Below are 24224 nucleotides of genomic sequence, written 5' to 3'. Positions count from 1 at the left end.
GTGAGTGTTTCGACTAGGAACCAATCACGGATATGACAATCACGTGCTTGTGTTTACGTTAGAATTTTTCTTACAGCGAAAAGAGTATAGATCAGAATTATGTAAGGAACACAACAATTGAATACTTCGCAGGAATAAGAGAAACAACGTAGGCCTACTTTACAACCAGGGGAGTGTATTCAAAATACGTATAATACTAAAGCTTCTGCAACGCACCGTAAATTACGACATACAAGAACCTTATGACTACACCATTCATTGTGTTTTGTGCAAGAACAGGTCTTTTACTACAGGGACATCATTTTATTTTTACTAACATTTTTAATATTAACCTGGCTATACCTTTGGAATAATGATTGAGACCCGGAAACACCGTTTGCTACCTCCTTCCACGACTGTAGTTCGATGATACTGGTGTAATATACAAACAAATCACTTTACTAGGTATAGGAGGGAAGAAAAGTAGTTAATCCATTTACGTAAAGTAGGAAATATCGCGATTTTGAGTTTGATCATTTTCATTAGGTTTTGTTTAATCAAAATACATTACAGTATTAACAGTGAGTGTTTTTACTCACGAAATGAGTTATCCATTCCGACGTATTCATTATGCAGTGTATTATACTGTCTACAGCACATTAGCGTACGATATAGAGAATGAAGTTAAAATGAAAAATAATCATATGGATATTTAAACACATTTTTGAAAATGGTGGCCGTTCATCTCGATACAGGCTTCAGTTCTTTTGTGCCTATTATCGCACTATAGACTATTGCATCTAATTCCAATTACCAGTTTCGTCCTTCATACTTAGTAACTCATGTTGAAATAATTCTGTACCTACTCTATAAAAAAGTACCTTACGTACTGTAAATTCAGTCTTCACTTCTGCCCGACCCGCACAGATAAAATTACTCAGACATGCTATCTACTGTCCGTCCAAGTGGTTATGTCGCAGGATCGTAGAAAGAGGGAGGGAATCACGTGATAGTTAATTACTTAACGAGGCCCTTTTATTTAAGTTATTTTAAACAGTTGCAAATATTACGTAGACGCCCAATTAATTCCTAACAGAAATTAATGTTTTCAGAAAAGAGCTAAGAAAGCCCAGCCACTAGCCTTTGCAGTGGAGCGAGCAGAAGCAGGTGGGGGAAATCGGGATGCGACGTAGGCAAATGGACGACAGTACCTGTGCGAAAATATGATTCAATATTGGAATTTTTCGTCTCTGGAGAACGCGAACATATTTCTGAAACATATTATAATCACTAACTCAGTACTGCGGCCTTGGTTCTGTGTGGAGGACAGTTGGAACTTCGTTAGTAGAAGGGGTGGGAGTGAAGTACATTAAAAAACTCAGGTACAATAAAAGTTGAAGTAAAAATGGAACGATGTCCCTGTACAAACCTTCCTTCTCCGCATACAATCCATAAATATATTGTCTTAATGTCTGTCATATGATATGTTCTTCTGCTCCGAACTTTTCTCCCGTTCACCATTCCTTCCAGTCTTCGCATACAATCCATATACAGGGTGTTTCAGAAATACTTTGACAAACCTTGGAGGCATGTTCCTCACACCAAAACAAGAAAAAAAGTTAATATAAACATATGTCCGAAAATCCTTAGGGGTTTTTTTTAATGAACATTATGAAACATCTGTTAGATATTGTCAGCTTGGTAGCAAGTGTTGCAATTTTAATCAATTCTGAAACTCATAGGCTAATAATGAAAGTTTACGTTCAACGCGTTTCTAGGTACAATCCAACAACTTAAATTTATAACCGATAATAATATTAATTTTGTTAGATAATCGAATGATGTTATCGATACAATTCTGCTGATGCACCCACTATATTCTAGATGGCTGTTTGTTGCCAACGAGTCCATGATCCGACGAATACATGCGTGTGTGGAAGCAAGAGGAGAAATTTTGAACATTTGAAGTATTTCTGAAACACCCTGTATATTGTCTTAATGTCTATCATATGATGTCTTCTTCTGTCCCGAACTTTTCACCCGTTCAGCATTCCTTCCAGTGCATCCTTCAGTAGGCACTTTCTTTTCAGTCAGTGAGCAACCAGTTTCTTTTTCTCTTCTCGATCAGTTATTTCTTACGAGAGTGCTTTTCTCTAGGCTAGAACTTACTGAACTAAGGTAATCTGAACGTACCAGACGCCTGAATCTATACGAGGGGGATCCAGGAAATAACGATCGTTTTGTTGTAATAATTAAAAAAAATATATTTATTTGAAAAAACAAAGTCTGTTACATAACTGAAGCTTCCTTTACTTCTCTACATAATCACCACCTACATTGACACATTTGTCTTATCTGTTCACTAGCTTTAGAATTCCCGTGTTATACTCCTCTGCCGCCAGTTCATTAAGCCAGGTGTTCATTGTCTTCTTCAACTCTTCATCGCTTCCAAAACGCGTACCACCCAGAAAGTCTTTCAGCTTAGTGAAAAGGTGAAAATCGCTAGGAGCAAGGTCTGGACTATTGAGCGGATGATCAAAGATTTCCCAACCGAATTGATCCAGCAATTCTCGAGTTGAACATTTCGCACCATTTTCTCACATTTCTTTCATTCATTACAGTATCACCATACACTTCTTTCAATTGCCGGTAAATTTCTGCAGGTTTCAAATGTTGGGCATTCAAAAATCGAATCACACTCCTCACCTCACAATCGGCAGGATTATCAATCACGTCGTTCATTTTGAAGTAACACAAAATGCACAATGGCGACATGTTGCAACCAGTACTCACAACATTATGAGAACACATGTTAAGGAAGCCAGTTGTCCTTCAAACAAGGAAGGGGAGTCAGCTGCGCGGCGGGTATGCGCGAACGGTCGTTATTTCCTGGATCCCCCTCGTACTTTCTCAGTTTGTCACTAGAATTTCAAGTTTTCCACCAGAATTCTGTAACACCAAACATCCTATCTCACGCGTGTTATACGGTAATTTAATGTAACATTAACTTCATAAGCATGGCGATTAGAAAACACGATTAGAAAACATGGGATGTACTTTACATCATTTTGCAGAATGATGTTAATGATCTGTCATTCATTTAGTGTTCTGCCCAAGGGCAGGTCTTCCACTGCAAACCCAGCTTTCTGCAATCTTTCCTATTTTCTGCGTTTCTTTTCGTTTCCTCATATGATCCATATATGTTAATGTGTCGTCTATCATCTGATATCTTCTTCTGCCCCGAACTCTTCTCCCGTTCACCATTCATTCCAGTGCATCCTGCAGTAGGCAGTTTCTTCTCAGCCAGTGACCCAACCAATTCCTTTCCTCTTCTTGATAAATTTCAGTATCATTCTTTCTTCACCCAATGTTTCCAGTACAGCTTCATTTCTTACTCTCTCTGTGCACTTCACACGTTCCATTCTTCTCCATATCCACATTTGAAATGCTTCTATTCGCTTCTCTTCACTTCGTCGTAATGCCCATGTTTCTGCCCCATACAATGCCACATTCCATACAAAGTACTTCACTGGTCTCTTCTTTAATTATTTTTCCAGAAAGCCTCAGAAAATGCTCCTTTATCTGTTAATTCGTCCACTAAAAGGAACACTAAAGTATCCAATTCTAGCTCAATTTGTTCACTTCCATGCATCCTTGTCAACCACTGTTCAGCCATCAACGCAAATGTGGACTTTTCAGATGCTCTCAAGGCTTGCGAGATGTTGCGCGTATGATATTAATCAATATCGCATATGCTTAATTCAATTCAATTCAATTCAATTAGCCATTAAACATACAGTGATAGGCTTCATCACAATACAGAAGGGAGGAAAAAAAAACATACATTTGAAAATACACATGTAATTGAAAACAGTAAAGTTTAATTAGAATGAAAACACAAAACATTTTGAAACTCTAAATTAATGAAAACACTTCACTCTTAATGTAATATTTGTAACTAAATGTAAATAACTTTATTTATTAAAAACAATTTCGTATAAATTTATGTTAAGAAACTCATCTACAGAGTAGAAAGGATTAATTAAAAGCCAATTATAAAATCTAGCTTTGAAACTATTGGTTGGTAACTTATAACATTGACTGGAAAGCTTATTATATAATTTCATCCCCATGACAGAAAAATTTGTACTAGTTTTATGTAATCTACAGTATGGAATATTAATTTGTTCACTGTTTCTAATTTCATGATCATGTATATTGGCTATTAATGAGTAATTGTCTATATTTTGTCGAGTGTAAAGGACTGGGTCGTATATACAGGGACATAATTTTATTTTTACTAACATTTTTAATATTAACTTGCCTATACCTCTGGATCAACGCCGTTTGCTTCCCCCTTCCACGACTGGAGTTCGATGATACTGGCGTAATATACAAACAAATCACTTCACTAGGTATAGGAGGGAAGAAAAGTAGTTCATCCATTTACGTAAACTAGGAAATATTGCGCTTTTGAGTTTAATCATTTTCATTAGGTTTTTGTTTAATCAAGATACAGTACAGTATTAACAATGAGTGTTTTTACTCACGAACGGAGCTGTCCATGTGAACGTATTCATTATGCAGTGTATATTATATTGTCTACAGCACATTAGCGTACAATATGGAGAATGAAGTTAAATTGTAAAATAATCATAATATGGATATTTAAACAGATTTTTTTTTAAATGGTGGCCATTCATTTCGATACAGGCTTTAGTTCTAATGTGCATATTATCGCACTATAGACTATTGTACCTAATCTCAATTACCAGTTTCGTCCTTCGTACTAGTTACTCATGTTGAAATAATTCTGTACCTGCTCTATAAAAGAGTACCTCACGTACAGTAAATTCAATCTTCACTTCTGCCCGATACGAAAAGATAAAATTACTCACACATACTATCTATTGTCCGTCCAAGTGGTTATTTCGTAGGGTCGTAGAAAGGAGGGAAATCACGTGAAAGTTAATTACTTAACGAAGCCCTTTTATTTAAGTTATTTTAAACAGTTGTATAATATTACGTAGACGTTCAATTCCTAACAGAAATTAATGTTCTGAGAAAGGAGTTAAGACAGCCCAGCCACTAGCTGGCGAATAAAAGCTGGTGGGGGAAACCGGGATACGACGTAGGCAAATGGACGACAGTACCTGTGCGAAAATGATTCAATATTGAAAGCTCTTTCGTCACTGGAAAACGCGAACATATTTTTGGAACGTACTGTTTACTATGACCGTAAGGCTACTATGACTGTATATGCGGTGAGGAGGACGGTTGAACTTCGTTAGTAGAAAGGGGTGGGAGTGAAGTACATTAAAAAACTCAGGTACAATAAAAATTGAAGTAAAAATAAAATGATGTCCCTGTATAATAAATTTATGACAGTTAATATCTGTGATTGTTTGAAAAGAGGTCGACAATGTTCAAGATAGTTTGATTGACATAGAATTCTATGGCTTTCTTTTGGATTTCCCCAAAAAATTAAGGCATACCTAATTGGAAATCGATAGTTACAATAACATAATGAATAGCAGTACTTTAATGTATACTACAGTTACGTCACATGTGATGACGTGTTATAGTATGGTCGAACAAGAATAATGTAATCCTTCGAATATGAGACGTCAAGCAAGGACATAATTATTATATACAGAGCGCTGGCGCTAACTATAATTCCCTAATTAAATTTATTTTATGATAAGGGGCGCCGTCGATGGAGCCTGATGATCGGGGACTGTATCTATCCATGAACTACAGCAAGAAGATGCTCAACTTCACAACGTTCAACATGGTGTTGGCACTGATCTTAACCCTCGTGGACGGGACGTTCTGCGGCATGCTGCTCTACGGCATTCATTATGTAAGTATTAACTAGCATCAATGAAGAAAGCAAGAGTTAATTTGATCATTTCTTGACCTTGAGGCTGGTTTGAGTATTATGAGGATTTCATCTGTATTATGCGTCTGTTTAAAGCAGGTATGCTCAAAATTGTAAAAGCGCCGATTACACGGATGATACTGCACTGCATAACACATACAGTGTACGGACTGGGCTCCGCAACTACATTGCATGTACTGTACATTGCAGCACCGCCAGTGGCATAGTTCTTACACTCTTACAAATACGGATAATAAACTGAATTTGAAAATGAAAAGAGTATACACTGTAATATTCAGTTATTACATTATTTATTACACAGTAATTAATATATTTATGCTATTATTATATCATAGATAATGTTATTTTCATATTCCACCACACATTGCGGTCTATTCAACATGTGCATTGTTTTCTGCAAGTAATAGGAAATCTATTTCCAACGAATTTACTGCAATGCGCAGCTTCAAAAGATGCTCATCTGTTAATCGGGATCTATGTTTCGATTTAGTAACCTTCATTCTCGAAAATAATTTTATTGTTCGCACACATATGTCAGGCAAAGGTAGCTAACATAGTGGCAGCTAATAAGCTCATCTTGGGATATTTCGTTTTGTTCATTTTTTAAATAATTCTATTCTTGTCAAATCATATTTCTGAATTTAGTTCAGAATTCTACGTTACTTTGTAAATCAATTAACTCGTCCTGGAACTGCACTCTCACGAATTGTACTAAATTTGCTATGAAAGGATTAACAAAAAGACTAATATCACTCTCCATACGTTCAAAATCACAAAATCTATGCTGTGAATTCACATTTGAGCTGTTCCAGTAGGCTACAGAGATATAATTAACTATATTTTGTTCAAGCACCGTACATCTCTTTAAAAGTTAACCATCCGTGAAAGGTTTTAGTGCCTTAGCTAATTCCCAACATACTACATAACTTGCTCCTAAACACAGACTCTGAATTGTTCGACTCTCTTCAATGTTTCACCTTTCATTAAATGCTTTCATTTCTTGAAGCTGTAGTGCACGTTGCACCCCTGAAAAATTATTTTATCAAAACATGTATTTCTGCTGGAATAAAATCACTACACTAATAATAATAATAATAATAATAATAATAATAATAATAATAATAATAATAATAATAATAGGCCTAATAATAATAATAGTAGTAGTAGGCCTAAAATGAAAATAATAATAATAATGATAATAATAACGTTGGTATATGAATATATATTACAGAAAACAGCTTCCCTGTCACTTCGACATTTTCTGGGTGGCAGACCCTATAATGTTGTTTTATGTTGTTCAGTAGTATTCCTGACAGTACCTTACAATATAATAAACAATTTATGTTTTCACCGAACGCACAACAAAAAGTCTTCCTCTCACACTGTACGGAATGATCGTTTGTCATTGTCCCGCACTGTTCGTACGTTTACTAAGTACTTGAACTGCCTTCCTCAGTCATCCGTCGAGCTTCGAACGAGGATCCGCACGCTCTACATTGGAAGGTCGCGATTACAGAACGTAATCGGGAGTCAGAGAATGAGCATACCTGGTTTAAAGTATCAGATAACCTTACTGCAGGTATTAGGGGAAGTAGATTTAGAGCAGTGGCCGGCAGAAGCTGCAGTTATGACGTAAGAGCCAGTCAGGTCTCAAGAGCTTGGAAGAGCGAGCAGTTGAGTCGTATTACTGTTATCACGCACCAGCGCAGTGGCGTCAGTGCAGCAATGATACGACAGTTCTTGAAGATAAATTGATGGAATCACATTCCTGTATTTTGCTAGGGAATGATGGCAACATTCTTGGCAAATTCCCCGTCATTAAAAGAACGCATGTTCTTTGCAATGGCTAGTGAAATCCTATATCTTAAGCCTTAAGCTTACCATTGATTCACTGACATTGTGTTCCCTAGCTTCACTTAACAATTTATCTTTCAATTGCAGCACTAGTACTTGCCGATCTTCTCCCCCATATTTGTCATAATCATTTGTGTGGCATACAGAATAATGGCGTTGTATATTGAACTTCTTTACATGCTGAAACAGCTTGCCACAAATCAAACACTTCGCCATTCCTCCATACTCCATAACATAGTTTGGTCTCGACAAAGCATTTAGCTTGGGCACGATAGTAACACAAAGTGATGGTGTGTTTAAAAAGTTGAAATATACTTTGCATACTACTCACCAAGTTAGGGCCTAGATAGTTCAATCTGTATATTGTGTAGAAAAATGTCTGTTAAAAACACTTGAACTTTTTTCAAGTTTCCGAGTAGACAAAGTGTTGTAGTACTGCTTAAATTATTTATTTCTATATTTGTATATTTATAGCAGTTTCGGAGCCTCATTTACATAATGCGAACGCTTCTGCAGCTGGCTATATTATGAATTTCATATTATTATAAGTATATTAAATTTGATTACAAACCAAAATATTTTGTTACATTGATTTATCACGGTTGTACAGTTTTGTTTTCGTACAAATGTATTGTAATTGTGCTGTTCCCATACTACCTCAGACGAATGGATCGCGCTCTGTCATTGCATAGGCGCCATACCACCACTGTTCAGTTGAACCTTCTCTCCACGCTGTGCTCAGTATGCAGAGTTTCCCGAGCAAAGAGCGTGGCGGCTCCGTGATATGACGTCACAGAGCACGGAACATGCCGGTCACTGATTTAGAGCCTATGCTTGATGTAACTGTCGGTTATCTTTTAAAGACATCGATGGCTAAGAAGTGATACCTCGTATCTGTAAATTTGCAGGCGATTAAAAAAACTGTTTTAAGAATAAATTTTTCTGAAAATAGAAAAAAAAACTTTTTATATATGATTTTGCTTTGCAAGATCTACTTGAGGACAAAATATTAACTTTCCAATTTAATAATAATAATAATAATAATAATAATAATAATAATAATAATAATAATAATAATAATAATAATAATAATGTAGTTAAACTAAGTGTCCATTTTTGTAGTTACTAATTATCACTCCTTAGGCAACGAGTGCTTTTTGTTATTTTGACGTTATATGTCTATGTTCGAGATACAAATGGGGAAACATTTTAACAACTCCATCCCACTCATATCTGGTCTCGACTGGTATTCTTAAGGCTGGTTCACAATAAACCGGAAACGAGAATCGGAACGAAAACGAAAACGGTAAAATTGTTAAAATGTGCACATTTAAATGTGAGCATTCACAATTAACGAAAAGCTTGCCGGAGCCCAGGATCGGGAACGGAGAGTTGGCCAAGTTTCAACTTTTGCGTTCACGTTCCCGATCACAGCCCACTAGATTCATTCTATTGCCATCTAAAAGCTATTTTGTCATATATTTTGTAGCAAGAAAACCGTGACATAACCTATGCATCATTTTGTTCTGTGCTATGCATCGTGGAGCAAGTTTTATTTGATGAGATTCTAATATTGAGTGTTGAGGAAAATCCTCACGTTTACGATAAGCAGCGCGCCTCGTATAAAGATGAGAAAATGAAGGAGAATACGTGGCCTCAATAGCTGCATCTTTGAACACCGATCGTAAGTGAATCCTATTTTATTACTGTACTGGTTGTATTACACACTATATATTCATGCTTCAATTCAATAACGACTGTTGTGTTCATTTTTGTTCTATTACAAATGTTTCTTCTCTAATTATTTTACGTTACGGTAGACTTAAAATAGGTTGTGATAATAAAGATGCATGGGCATATTTATAGTACCGTACCTAATGAAATGTTTCAGTTGAAATTTCGAAGTTGGTTAACCTGTGTTTATGTTGGCTGCCTTGTACTCATGAGAGAACGCCATTGGTCAATTATACACAAATAACACCAGAATGCGTAATATCGACTTTACATATCGTTATTGACATGCATATCGACATGCATAGTCGTCTACGTTCTCGGTTTATTGTGAATCAAAAATGTTCATATTCACGTCCTCTGCTTCTCGTTTTCATTCTGGTTCTCGTTCCCGGTTTATTGTGAGCCAGCCTTTATGAAGCAAGAAAATTAGGAGGCTGGGGTTACCTCCCGATTTGACACAGTCGCATTTGTGTACTCGACTTCTGAAAATGCAACAAACTTTTTGAATGTAAATTTGCAAAAATGTGTCAACCACATTGAACTTCAGAAACGAAGATGGTAATGGAGAAAATGAAATCAGAGATGTGTTTGAACTAATCTGAATTTAAACGAAATACCAATGGCATGAGCAATGTTCAAAAACGTATTGAGCAATAGATGTTCAGGAATGGAGTTGGTGCAATTCATGTAAGTTAAGTGAACAATTTCTCCTAATTGATTTATATAATTCCATCGCCTACTGTAATTTTGTAATTGTAATTTTATTGTTCATATTATAGTTGGAATCCCCTGGTAGAGGGGCAGGGAAGGCCTGACGGCCTTATCTCTACCAGGTTAAATAAATAAATACTACTACTAATACTACTGTAAATTATGAACGAGGATTTAGTTTCATGAATCTTGTAAAAACTTTAATTAGAAACTGCCTTTTAATAAAAAGAGTTAGCACTCTTCTAAAAATAAATCTTGAAGGGCCTACTCGTAAAGATTTCAATGTTTAGAGTTGCCATAAAATAACGTATTTTAATGTGATGCAAATTCAGCAGTAATTGATTCTAAACATACCTACGCGTAATGATTTACTTATGTAAAGATGGATTGAAAGTAATAAAGCTCCAAGAAACATAACTTTTTGTTTCTGCATACTTTATCAATTTTATCTTTCTGTAGAACTATTTATAATATTGCACAAACTTTTCGCAATTTGCACAAATATAATTTTCCATTTGTGCATACAGTAGCGTGCAAATTAATCCGAACAACGTAATTACTTATGCAAAACACTAAAACGGAATAAAAAAAAGGATCTGAGACATACCTCAGTAATCTGTGTGGCCTCCCTTGTTCCTAATAACAGCTCTGAGACGATTTGGCATGGATTCCACTAATTTCCCACAAATATTCTTCATTTCTTCATCGCGAAACCATACACCAATGAGGGCAGAAATCATCTTCTCCTTTGTAGAACAATCCATTTTTTGCATTCTTCTTTTGCAAATGGACCACAAGTTCTCAATGGGGTTGATGTCGGGTGAGTTTCCTGGCCAGGGGAGTACCTGAATATTCTTCTTGTTGAAGAATTCTGTAGTTTTTCGAGACGTATGGCATGGTGCCAGGTCTTGTTGGAACACACCTCTGCCATCCGGAAATGATTTTTGCAGCTGGGGTACGATTCTGGTTTCCAATAAGTGAATATATTTGTCAGAATTCATCATTCCCTTGATGGGTATTAATGCTCCAGGCCCTTCATGTGTAAAACAACCCCAAAACATTACTTTAGGGGGGTATTTGGGTGTTTGTTGAAGATGAGCTGCTGTTACTTTTTCGGATCCTTTCCGTACGTAAGAAACACGGTGGCCGTGGACCTCGAAATGAGACTCATCGGAAGAAAGTACATTCTTCCAGTCATTCATTGTCCAGTGTTGATGTAATTTTGCCCACATAAAGCGTTTTTTGCATATAACAGCGGTTAGCAGTTGCTTCTTAATAGGCTTACGAGCCCTTCGTCCAGCTTCCAAAAGCCTACGCCGCACTGTTGTGACGTGAATATTCGCCCCAGTGGTAGCCATTAACTCGCGGGTTAAGTCGACAGCAGTTAGTCTAGGATTTAATTTACTTTTCCTGACAATTAAACGATCATCTGCAGGTGAAGTCTTCCTTTTCCGGCCACAGTTTCCTTTTTTCTGGGGTGTGATGGATCCAGTCTCCCTGTATCGTTTTATGATCGAATTAACAGTAGCCAAACCGATGTGACATTCTGCAGCAATTTGCCTCTGTGTCATAGAAGAATGCTTTGCTAATGTTATAATTTTAGACCGTTTTCGTGGAGTTGTATCCATTTGTGAAGACGACAGAATGTACACAGGATTGCAGTATTAAGTCTTCAACACAACTGAAATGCTTATAAGTACAAAACGATAGGCAAAATGTCACATTATTATAAAAAAAATAATGACAGACCTTCAACAATGGAATTACAAGTACTACAGATGTCAATTAAAGCGGTATGAGTAGCTGTGAGGCCAACAGTGACAGAAAATGTAAAAATATGCCGTGTTCGGATTAATTTGCACGCTACTGTATTTGCGACAATTATTTATTTTCTAGCTTATATCCTGGTGCTCGCTACCTTTTAGTCTAGGCGAGCCCTAGGCATAAAAGGGAAGTGAAAGGGAGCAAAGAAACCCCCGCTCATGTCCTTTTTGCTTACACCGCCTTAAAAACAAATGCACAGTAAAGCACTCTGGGTTTTAGGCAACCAGCGAGAGCCGAAAATTCGTAAAAGCTGTGATGCCTGCCTTACACACTCAGTCACTGAGCAATGCTTACCTTCCTGTCTACTCGTATCCGACCGAAACATTACTGTCTCAGTCGGAGAAGGTGGAATGGGGAGTTAAGGGGTAGCCTGAAGTGACTGGGTTGAGGTATTAGTGCGCAGGTCTGGTCTAGCCGCTGGGATACTGTAAGCCTACAGAATTAGTCTGGAATAATGGTTCACCAATCCTGATTCCTTCTACATTCAATTTGAGACGACGGAGCTAAACTCTATTCTGGCAGTCTGGAATACAGCACCGGAAATGACGAGGGCAACGACATTGGAGGAGCAAACTTTCAAAACCTGACATGTCCATTTTCAGAAAATACACTTCAGGTTCCAAAAAAATACAGCTCTGCAATGAACAAAATACAGGTTGAATCAAAAGTATGGAACCATATAAATGTCTTCCATATACTTGATTTTCGGTTACTATAGATGTTCCCAGTATTTGTAAGACCAAATTTAATGCTCTACCGTGACATATTAGATTCTAACCCTCATCTATCTCAAAAGCCGCCATTTTGAATACAACTTTGAAATTTTAAAAGGAAAAGGTGTCATGTAGGTACTCAAAATCATGTGAAATTTTCTGAGAAAAACAATGGTGCAATCCGTTTTGAGATATCTGTAATCGTTTAAAGTTATTTAAAGATAACTGTAATAATGATACAGACATTAGTTACTGCATCTACAGATACTTTGTAACATGGTACAGTATTAAGGAAGCTTTGGAAAAGGTATTTTATGCAATTCTGGTAATTAAACTTTTCCTTCTTTACTGTTTGGTTAACCTGTGACAGTTTCAATGCATTGTTGTGATTGCTGAAGCTTTCCTATAACAAATTTCGTGATTTTCGTGATGACATTATCGAAAGAGGAATGAATTGATATCATTCTTCATTTTGGTAGGTTAAGCCACAGAGATGTTGCAGCAGACTGGACAAACAGTTCCGTGTGGACATTGGATTGGTCGACGTGGACAGTAGAATGGCCGGCCAGGTTTCCAGATTTAACACCCCTTGATTTTTTCTTTTGGGGTTACATAAAGAGCTTGCTATATGGATAGGGAGCTGGCCTAGGGACAAGGAGGGGAGGTCAGCTCGAAACCTGAACCTTAATATAATCAGCCGATGTGGGTTGGAACGTGAGGGTTAGCGCAATAGATCGTAACAGGTCGCAGTGCTGGGCCATAGTGCCCCCTCCTGTATGTTCCATCCCATTCCAAGGCCGCTATTATAATGTCATAATCATGATTTTCTCAGTCTACAACAGCTGATAGCTAGAGATGGCCGATATTTCACAAACCGATATTTTGTCACAGGTATTTTTTTTTTCACAGATAAACCTGTGACTTATGACGCAAAATATCTGTGAAAAAATATCGCTATCGAAATCTGCTCCGTATTCAGTACTCTGTGACTGGTATTTTCTCCTCTACGTCATGAGTTTGCGCATGCGCATGATATAACAACAACTATCGGGCGGTACGATTTAAATAATAATAATAATAATAATAATACCATTGGTTACCAATACTTTATCTTATGTAAAATCCTGTCTGATCAACGGTTTTGTTTTGTAATTATTTTCCATTATTTTCCCGAATGCTTACAGTATGTTTCGTTAATTTTTATTCTATGACTCAATATTATAATGTTAATGCACGACTTAAAATAATTTATCCATTATATATACAATAAAAAGGATCAATTTTTAAAACGATTAGAATAATCACATAACCTCAATTTCTCCATACCCAATTACATTTAAAATTATCAAATGATTGACTATCTACAATGTAACCTCTTGCTACACGAGATTAACTTTCGATATGTTACTGTTTAGTTAGGTAGGTATTTATTTGTTAATGGTACATAATTTATTTGTTGGATTTTCCCTTATAAATCACTGATGTGTGGTGTGTATAGAGAAATTGAATTCACATTTCATTGCTCTTTAATATTTTCTATTAATTTTTATCGGTGTGACAAGATATCGGTGTAATTCATGCATATTGTGCTTACTTATCGATATAAAATATCGGTGTGACAAAATCACCGATAAAAGTCACAGATATTTAATTGTCACAGTCACAGTTGTCACAGATACTTGAAAATATCATTTAAGCCAGTGGCGGCTCCTGCATATTTCTTAAGAGGAGGAAAGAAGTTAACAGCACGAAATGACACCTTCTTGAATGAAACATGCTACAAATTAGCCTACATGCATACATGTAAGACCAGGTAGTATTAGGGTTGGCCTTCCCTTCTGTATAGCAATAATCTGTTCTTGTAAACTGAGTTTCCTAAATTGTCCAAAATATATTATGTTTTCACTTCCATTCAGTGTTGAATAATTGCGCAAATTAACAATTACAAGGAAATTCACAACCTCGTAGCATTTTTCGAGCACACTTCAGCATCACACGTGTTGGAAGAGACTAGCTACTAACTCGTAACCGGAACCGCTTTACGGAAATGGAAATGGGAATGGGAAATAATCTGAGGAAAGCGAGAACACTGCACCCACCCACGTGGTCTGTGTTGCCACATGTACATTTTACAAGTTCAATATTACATGCTTTTGAAGAATGTCAGTTCTTGTAAAGTCATACTACCATTATTGTTCAAAGCTTCCGGTGGCCGATTAATTTTTTATGTTAAAATGATGTAGTTTGGAGTACCTACTTTCAGTTTCAAATATATTTGTACAAAACTGACAACTTGGCTGTTGCCCTGTCTAGTAAACAATGAATAGAAGTGAATTTCAGGGGCCAACTACGTAAAACTACTTCCTCTTTGTTTTACATAAACCCGACTTTAACTTTCAAATATCCACGAAAGTTTCAAACCATGAATAGTAGCCTATATAAAGTACAATGAATAATATTTTTGATTTATAATTTAAAAAAAAAGTTTACATGGTGTCTTTCATAGCGTTGCGTTAAAACTGTTTTTGTTGTCTCTCCTCCTAGATGTGTTGTAGTCCGGTTGAATGCAACATCGTTAGGTGGCAGCGGTAGCGAGCTTGCTGCACGACCAGTCGGTTTCTATTTCCCGCCCATGACTGATTCAGAGGAGGATCTCCTCCCTCATTTACTTTCTTTAAAACTCTGCTTCTTTCTCTGGCCGCTAGTGCGCTGTTGTCTATGTGTGTTAACTGCAGTAGAGGAGGACTGGAGTGCCTTTCCTCCACACAGACAATCTCGCATCTTTCTCACAGTTTTCTACAGCACATGAGCGCGTGTGGTTTAAAACTCGATCAACCGAGTTTTTCTTATAGCTGTGAACTTAAAAATTATCGAATCTTCCTCGAATTTCAAGGCACATATTTTATTTGGTATTTACTTTCAAAAGAAGAAAATGTGAGGAGGACGTTCCTCCCGTCCCTCCCCTGAGGAACCGCCACTGGTTTAAGCTCATCTCTACTGATAACTACATGCTGAACTATTGTTTTATTATTCTGTTATATGCATAACTACTCATTACAGAGGAAGCCCGGCTTCATGCTGCCCAAGTTGACGACCAGTGTGGTGACTATTACGTTTTCCATGTTCACCACAATCTACTATTTCGTCGTGGCGCTGTATGGCTTCTTGGCCTTCTATGATATGGAACCTATGACTGGTGCACCTGTGCAAGTAATTTTTCTAGTGATGCTCATAGTATCCGGCTTGCTGATACCTGTAGAGGGTGAGTACGATGTCCATACTGGCACTGAAATTACAGTTGAGCCAGTCCAAGTGGAATCTGGTATTATCCAGCTGTAGAGGAGAGTCTTGGTAGTTTGGATACAAATTGAATTTCCTCCTTCAAGGAGGACTTCTATTGTAACTATTAAATAGCTTTGTGTATTTGTATAATTATATGCAATAATAATAATAATAATAATAATAATAATAATAATAATAATCTATACTAATAATAAATCTGTAGCCGAAATTTTTCTGGTAATTTTCGATTTTCCAAAAATAATTGGTCCTAACATATATAATTAACCACCCTGAAACCGAAAATCGCATTTTTGAAATTTTTGTTTGTCTGTCTGTATGTTTGTTACCTTTTCACGCGATAATGGCTGAACCGATTTATATGAAAATTGGCATATAAATTAACTTCGTTGTAACTTAGAGTTTAGGCTATATGGCATTCAAAATACTTTATTTAAAAGGGGGGTTATAAGGGGGCCTGAATTAAACAAATCAAAATATCTCGCTTATTATTGATTTTTGTGAAAAATGTTACATAACAAACGTTTCTTTAAAAATGATTTCCGATAAGTTTTGTTCTTTACAAAATTTTGATAGGACTGATATTTCATGACATAAATGAGTTTTAAAATTAAAATAACGCCATCTAAGACAGTGCAATGAATTAAGAACAAATGACTTCGTCTATAAGGGGCCTTGGACAACAACAATCGAAACAGGGGCCTTGGACATCAACAATCGAAAGTTATTAAACATAGCCTACAGAGAATGTTTCTGTGTTTGTATGAAGTAGTATCAGAAGCTAAATTAACCGATTTGTATAATTAATTATTATTTCACCATTGGAAAGTGTAGTTTCTCTAGAGGGACATATTGCTATAATGTTATTACAGTAACGTCTGAGTAAATCGAGGACAGGTAAGACTAAAATAGCTTCTTATGCGCAGAAAATTTGATAGGCTATTTTGTACATTCGTTTTCTATATTTCTTAAAATAATATTTATGTACACTCATTTTAATCTCAGAGAATTAACGAACAACGAGAGTGTATTGATTTAGTATGCAGTAATAGTACGTTAGCTTAGCAATCCATTATTTTATAATTCAAATTTTAACTAAGCTCAATTGAATCGTGTTAAAATACATAAAATATATATGTAATAAATGCAATGCAAAAAAATTTGGTAATGAGCGAAGCAGATTATCTTGCGCTGTTGTAAAAGTTGTTCCCTGGATCAAACGTCCTAATTTAATTATGTAATCACTTTATATTTATTTCTAACAGGTGCAGCGGAGCGCACGGGTACGGCTAGTAATAATAATAATAATAATAATAATAATAATAATAATAATAATATTGTGCAATGTTTAAAAACCCTTCGCCTATAACAGACCTGCAGAACTGTAGCTCCTCAGAGCGACTGCCTTCATATCCCTTCTACCCCAACCCACCTTTTTTACCAGTGCGGTCATGGCGCCCTATTTACGCTCGGCTGCATCAACATTCATTCTCGCGGCGGAAGGTATACAATACGCTATCAAGAATTACAAATGAACAGATAATAAAATTCTTAGGAACATACCTTTAGAAAGTAAAGGGGGGAAATAAATAAGTTAAAAGACATGTAAAATAAATTTTAAAATGTATGTGTGCATATAATTTAAGAAGGTCTACCTATGTATATATCGTCCTATTACTAGTAAAGCCGATTAAGTCTACTTTTTGTGTAAAACAAGTTCTCGACTTGTCTTTTCGTGCTCTATATTCTACTAAAATGAAATCAGTCCGAAATTTTGCTTGCAGGCAACAAAACAATTACTTTAGGCCTAGTTGAAGAATTTATTATGATTTTTCGTACATTAATAAAGTTTTAATTCCTATTTTTACAAAACTTGCATTACTAGTCTTAACTGGTTTTACTAGTAATACTTACTTACAAATGGCTTTTAAGGAACCCGAAGGTTCATTGCCGCCCTCACATAAGCCCGCCATCTGTGCAAGATTAATCCAGTCTCTATCATCATATCCCACCTCCCTCAAATCCATTTTAATATTATCCTCCCATCTACGTCTCGGCCTCCCCAAAGGTCTTTTTCCCCTCCAGTCTCCCAACTAACACTCCATATGCATTTCTTGATTCGCCCATACGTGCTACATGTCCTGCCCATCTCAAACGTCTGGATTTACTAGTAATAGGACGATAAATAAATTGTACGTTGATAAGTGAGCGATAGGTATATGATCAGATGTCAGTGCTGTCGTTCAACATTGTAACGCACGCCAGCCAAATAAATAAATACACACACAATACGCGTACTGCAGATTAAAGAGCACTGGAACATGTCAAAATCTAAACCTGTGAAGAAATACTACTTCCAAAGAAATGGGAATATGATTATTTTGTTGTTGAAGACGAAAGAATTGCATGTTTACTGTGTCCCATCCAATTTATTTCTACTCATTTCAATATTGAACCACATTTCAACAAAGCCCATATTAAGAATTATGGAATGCCAAACTTTCGGTTAAGTTCATTATTACGAACTGTATATTGATTATTTATTTATATACTGTTAAATTAAGGACGTCAGTCGTTGTATTCATTTTGAATTGGAAGTAATAGTGATTTCAAGGTTCATTACTTAAATGCTATAATTTTATGTTTCCGTAGGTGATGATAGGAAAGTTTTAGAAAATCTAAAGCAGATTAGGTGCAAAGAAATTTCAAAGAAACTACCGACAGGAAATCTAGTATAATTGTAAACCTTGAAACGAGATAACACATTATAATTACTATGAATTTATTACAATCTCTCTTGAAAATTACTGTGCCGCCACTGATGGAGCTTTGAAGGTCAGAGAATGTAAACAACTCTACGCGGAAGTCTATCATCTCCAATAGAAGTGGAGTGAGGCTGACGTCCTATTTCCCCTACTTACGAGTTCTGCAGGTGTGGCCTATAATAAAGAACTCTAGATATTAAGTGGACACATGATGATTTTTAAAATTTCCAAAATTTTCATTCAGAATCTGTGAAATTTAAACTACATAATCATGCCTACAATACTAGGCCTATCATCTGTACAAAATTTGGTACTATTAGGGCTAATAGTTTTGAAATCATATGTTCTAAATACGTATATTTTATATTGGCGTCACTAAAAAGGCTTCTTGCATCAAAATTGTATGTTAATATTTGCTCAGAAGCTTGAAATTAGTCATAGGAATAAAAAATAACTAGCTTTTTGAGCTGAGTCTAAATAGAGAGTCACAATAAATTTTTAAATTTCATGAATTTACCATTACAGCATATATTAATATAAGTGCAATATGAATATACCCCGAAGGAAGTCAATATTTAATACAAATGCTTAGTAAATTTCATTTATCAACATTTAATTGACCTCCACGAGAAGTTTCAGATCAATCTGACAACTGTTGTGCGACGAGCTTTTTTATTCCATAAACTGCTTTAAATTTTAAAGTCGAGAAAACAACATAAAAAAAAACATTTCTTTAAACTCATTCACGCACCGTATGTTAGGCCAGATTTTATTATATGGCTGGATCATTTAAACCAGTCTTAACCCTTTCTAACCCAAATTAAATTTACAAGCAATCCATGTTCAAACAAATAGCTGTATTAGGACCAATTCAGTGACCAAGTTACGGGAGTGGCAACATTTGAAACAAAACTATATTGATGAAAATGTATTGAAATAGAAGTTATCCAGCAAAATTTACCTTCATATGTAACACACAAGTATATAAATGCTATAAAGTTAATTATTGCCATATGGTATCTATAGGTAAGAAAGGGTTAAATATAATGACCATAATAAAAAAAAGAATCACAAGGGCATCATTTCTAACACATCATAAATCAAGGTGAGTTCACTAATAATAAAACTCCCGAGCGTGCAGGAAACGGTTTGCCGCGTGTTGCATGATCTTTGTGCCGGTTGCGTGCCGTCCGGTCGATCTACATTATGTAAGCGAATGCTTTGTAACAGAATAAAAAATTCTTAAAGCTATGCCAACAAGCTTCAAATAGAAATTTAAAATGTGAATTTGGAGAACTGAAGCAAGAAGCAATACTTGTTTCTCAAAATTTTTATTCCTCATATCAGTTATCATATGTATACAGCTGAATAAAAGGAAACGGTTTCCTTAGCCGAATCTGGATTTAATATATTGAATACTTCTATTCATGTAAACTTGCATGTGTAAACTGGCTGGTAATTTTATTTGCCAGAGTTGGCATTCCTAACACATGTATATATGAACTTTTTTCTTCACAATGATATCAGGAATCAGATCTTAGAATATGGCACAATCTTTCACCCTATATGATAGAAACTGAAAAATGATGTAGCGTATGGACTATTCCATATGAAATCGATCAGTAAAAAACCTCGCATTTTTTATACTCTAATTTTTTTCCTGTTTATACAAGGTGCTGAGGAGAGTGCATTTGCAAAAATATACTATCGAAAGTCAAACGGTTTTCGTACTATTGAGCGATAAATTTAGCATATTTTATAAAAACAAGCCTCTTTCAGCGCTCAGAACACTGGAACCATTTACTGCAGAACATTGAACGGGAGCTCATTTTGAAGCTGACATTTTGGTAGGTTATGTTAAGAAGTAATCCTTATTTTTATTGTATATAGAGAGACAGATAATCTGATTTTACTTACTTTTAGGCTTTTTGCCCATTTGTAAAAATGTAAAAAAAATATTGAGAAAAAACCTTGCATTATTAAGAGGGATTCGGCATTGTTTGCTTAGTGGCTCGGCAATAAGTTTCGAGGGTATTAAATAGATTATATTCACACGCAGTACCGCACGAACTGGCCGAGAGCTGAAGATAAGCTAGCGTTGGGCGTCATTTTACTCCTGTGTTTATGAAAACTTGTGATAAAGCTAGCCCAGCTATGCGATACTAGACGAAACATCACGTGTTTGTCTCCTGGCCTTGCTCGTCTCGGCTAGCTCCCGTCTCGCAGTCAGCCGGTTAATCCACACGCGTACTATTTATTTTCTTTATTTGATATTTTCGATACTTTCTTATCAACGTGCCATCAGTAAAAAATATGTGTTTATTTGTACTTTCAATGCGGAATCTAACTATGTATTTTAAAAATATTTTTTCGGTGCCAAACCCGTCTTAATGAGGAAAAATCTAAATTTCTCCATTTCCATAAAAAGTAAGAAAATCTATTTACATATCAATATAAACTTTAATTTCTCAGCATCAAAATAAACCATGATTTTGATCATTGGGTGAAAGGGAGCTACAACAGTTTCAAGTTGCTAATTTTATGAAAATACGATAAATTTAAATATTTTAAATTTAAACACTATGAAGTTCTGATGCCTCTTACTTTGCACAAAGCATTGTATCACAGGTCTCTACGTACAAAAAACTTTTCATTGTATTTAGAAATTGTAAGGTCAATTTTCTCTATATTTCGGTCGATTTGAGATGGAATAGCTGATATGGTAAGTTGTTATTCCTGTCCTAGGGGATATATGCGTTAGCTTGAGCGATCTTCAGATAGCGGTCTCCTTCTACTCCCGCAGTTATGTTCATTGTGGACTTAAGGATCGATCGATTGATCGATCGATGTGTAAACCACATTTACATTTGTTGTAAACAGAAAATTAAATGTAATATTTATGTACACTCTTGCACTCAATGTGAAAGGCACGTCACGGAACTTCTGCGTTGTTTATCGTTCCTATCAACCTGTCCGCAGCTGGTTTCTCTGAGAGCGGGAGTGCGCCTAGAGAGAGGCTTGCCCCCCCCCCCCCAGTCCTGTGTTATTCGATGGTTCGCCACAATTTTAATATTGCTGTTGATATAATACACAGGGACATTATTTTATTTTTACTAATACTTTTAATATTAACTTGCCTATACCTCTGGATCAACGCTGTTTGCTACCCCCTTCCACGACTGGAGTTCGATGATACTGGCGTAATATAAACAAATCACTTTACTAGGTATAGGAGGTAAGAAAAGTAGTTCATCCATTTACGTAAACTAGGAAATATTGCGCTTTTGAGTTTGATCATTTTCGTTAGGTTTTTGTTTATTCAAAATACAGTAAAGTATTAACAATGAGTGTTTTACTCACGAACTGAGCTATCCATTCCGACGTATTCATTATGCAGTGTATATTATACTGTCTACAGCACATTAGCGTACAATGTAGAGAATGAAGTTAAATTGAAAAATAGTCATGATGTGGATATTTAAACACATTTTTTAAAATGGTGGCCGTTCATTTCGGTACAGGCTTCAGTTCTAATGTGCATATTATAGCACTATAGACTATTGTACCTAATCTCAATTACCAGTTTCGTCCTTCGTACTAGTAACTCATGTTGAAATAATTCTGTACCTACTCCATAAAAGAGTACCTTCCTTACTTACAAATGGCTTTTAAGGAACCTGAAGGTTCATTGCCGCCCTCACATAAGCCCGCCATCGGTCCCTAACCTGTGCAAGATGAATCCAGTCTCTATCATCATATCCCACCTCCCTCAAATCCATTTTAATATTATCCTCCCATCTACGTCTCGGCCTCCCTAAAGGTCTTTTTCCCTCCAGTCTCCCAACTAACACTCTATATGCATTTCTGGATTCGCCCATACGTGCTACATGGTCTGCCCATCTCAAACGTCTGGATTTAATGTTCCTAATTATGTCAGGTGAAGAATACAATGCGTGCAGTTCTGTGTTGTGTAACTTTCTCCATTCTCCTGTAACTTCATCCCGCTTAGCCCCAAATATTTTCCTAAGCACCTTATTCTCAAACACCCTTAACCTATGTTCCTCTCTCAGAGTGAGAGTCCAAGTTTCACAACCATACAGAACAAGCGGTAATATAACTGTTTTATAAATTCTAACTTTCAGATTTTTTGACAGCAGACTAGATGATAAAAGCTTCTCAACCGAATAATAACAGGCATTTCCCATATTTATTCTGCGTTTAATTTCCTCCCGAGTGTCATTTATATTTGTTACTGTTGCTCCAAGAGTACCTTACATACTGTAAATTAAATATTCACTTCTTCCCGATCCGTAAAGATAAAATTACTCAGACATACTATATACTGTCCGTCCAAGTGGTTATGTCGTAGAAAGGGAGGAAATCACGTGACAGTTAATTACTTAACGAGGCCCTTTTATGTAAGTTATTTTAAACAGTTGTATAATATTACGTAGACGTCCAATTCCTAACAGAAATTAATGCTCTCAGAAAAGAGCTACTAGCCACTAGCTGGCAAATAAAAGCTGGTGGGGGAAACCGGGATACGACGTAGGCAAATGGATGACAGTACCTGTGCGAAAGTTATTCAATATTGAAAGCTCTTTCGTCACTGGAAAACGGAAACATATTTTTGGAACGTACTGTTTACTATGACCGTGAGGTTACTATATATATGCGTTCTTGGATATGTGTGGAGGACGGTTGAACTTCATTAGTAGAAGGGATGGGAGTGAAGTACATTAAAAAACTCAGGTACAATAAAAATTGAAGTAAAAATAAAATGATGTCCCTGCAATTTCTAGTCCTAACTTAATTTGTTTCTAGACATAACCTAATTTGTCACTTTCAATTTGTATTTCAGCTCTGGCGCTCTACCTGTGGAACGTCATGTACAGTTACTACCGCCAGCTGGAAATGGCTGCAGCTGGTACATACGGGAAGTTAATGGAGATGTCAGCTTGAACGCTTTGTTATATGCCATACATTTTTTACTTGCTGTAAGCAGTGTCGCTTATTAGGAGTTAATGAACGTGAGAAGTATTTTTAATACTGAAACTTTTTGCACAATAATACTGAATAATAAATATATACTATACTTTAATATGTTATCAAATAATCTAATGTTTTTGCACCCCTTCAACACAAAAGTCAAGTAGCCTATATTTTCCTTGAAAGTTTATCATCATGAATCGTACATAAACTACGGCAGTCTTGGGCATAAAGGGGAAGTGAAAGGAAGCAAAGAAACCCACACACAATAAGGCACTCTGTTTCAGTGGTGAATTTTAGGTGACCAGCGAGAGCCGAAAGTTCGTAAAAGCTATGTTGCCTGCCTTATACAAACCATCACTGCTTACCTTCCTGTCTACTCGTATCTGCTGTTTCAGCCGGGGAAGATGGGGAGTTAAGGGGTAATCTGCAGTGACTCGATTGTGATATTAG

General features: G+C 36.2%; 1 protein-coding gene across 1 annotated transcript in view; it reads left to right on the top strand.

The window, feature by feature from the left end:
* Positions 1-23883, top strand: part of LOC138709436 (uncharacterized) — a 111501-nt gene extending 87618 nt beyond the window's left edge. The window contains exons 4-6 of the mRNA XM_069840198.1: positions 5685-5842; positions 15778-15979; positions 23644-23883. Of these exons, the coding sequence (XP_069696299.1) occupies positions 5685-5842; positions 15778-15979; positions 23644-23744 (461 nt within the window). The 3' untranslated portion in view covers positions 23745-23883. The remainder of the gene's footprint in view (positions 1-5684; positions 5843-15777; positions 15980-23643) is intronic.
* Positions 23884-24224: the final 341 nt, after the last annotated feature.

The sequence above is a fragment of the Periplaneta americana genome, chromosome 11 (genome assembly GCF_040183065.1).
Source record: "Periplaneta americana isolate PAMFEO1 chromosome 11, P.americana_PAMFEO1_priV1, whole genome shotgun sequence".
Lineage (NCBI taxonomy): Eukaryota > Metazoa > Arthropoda > Insecta > Blattodea > Blattidae > Periplaneta > Periplaneta americana.
This window is presented reverse-complemented; position numbering and strand designations above follow the sequence as displayed.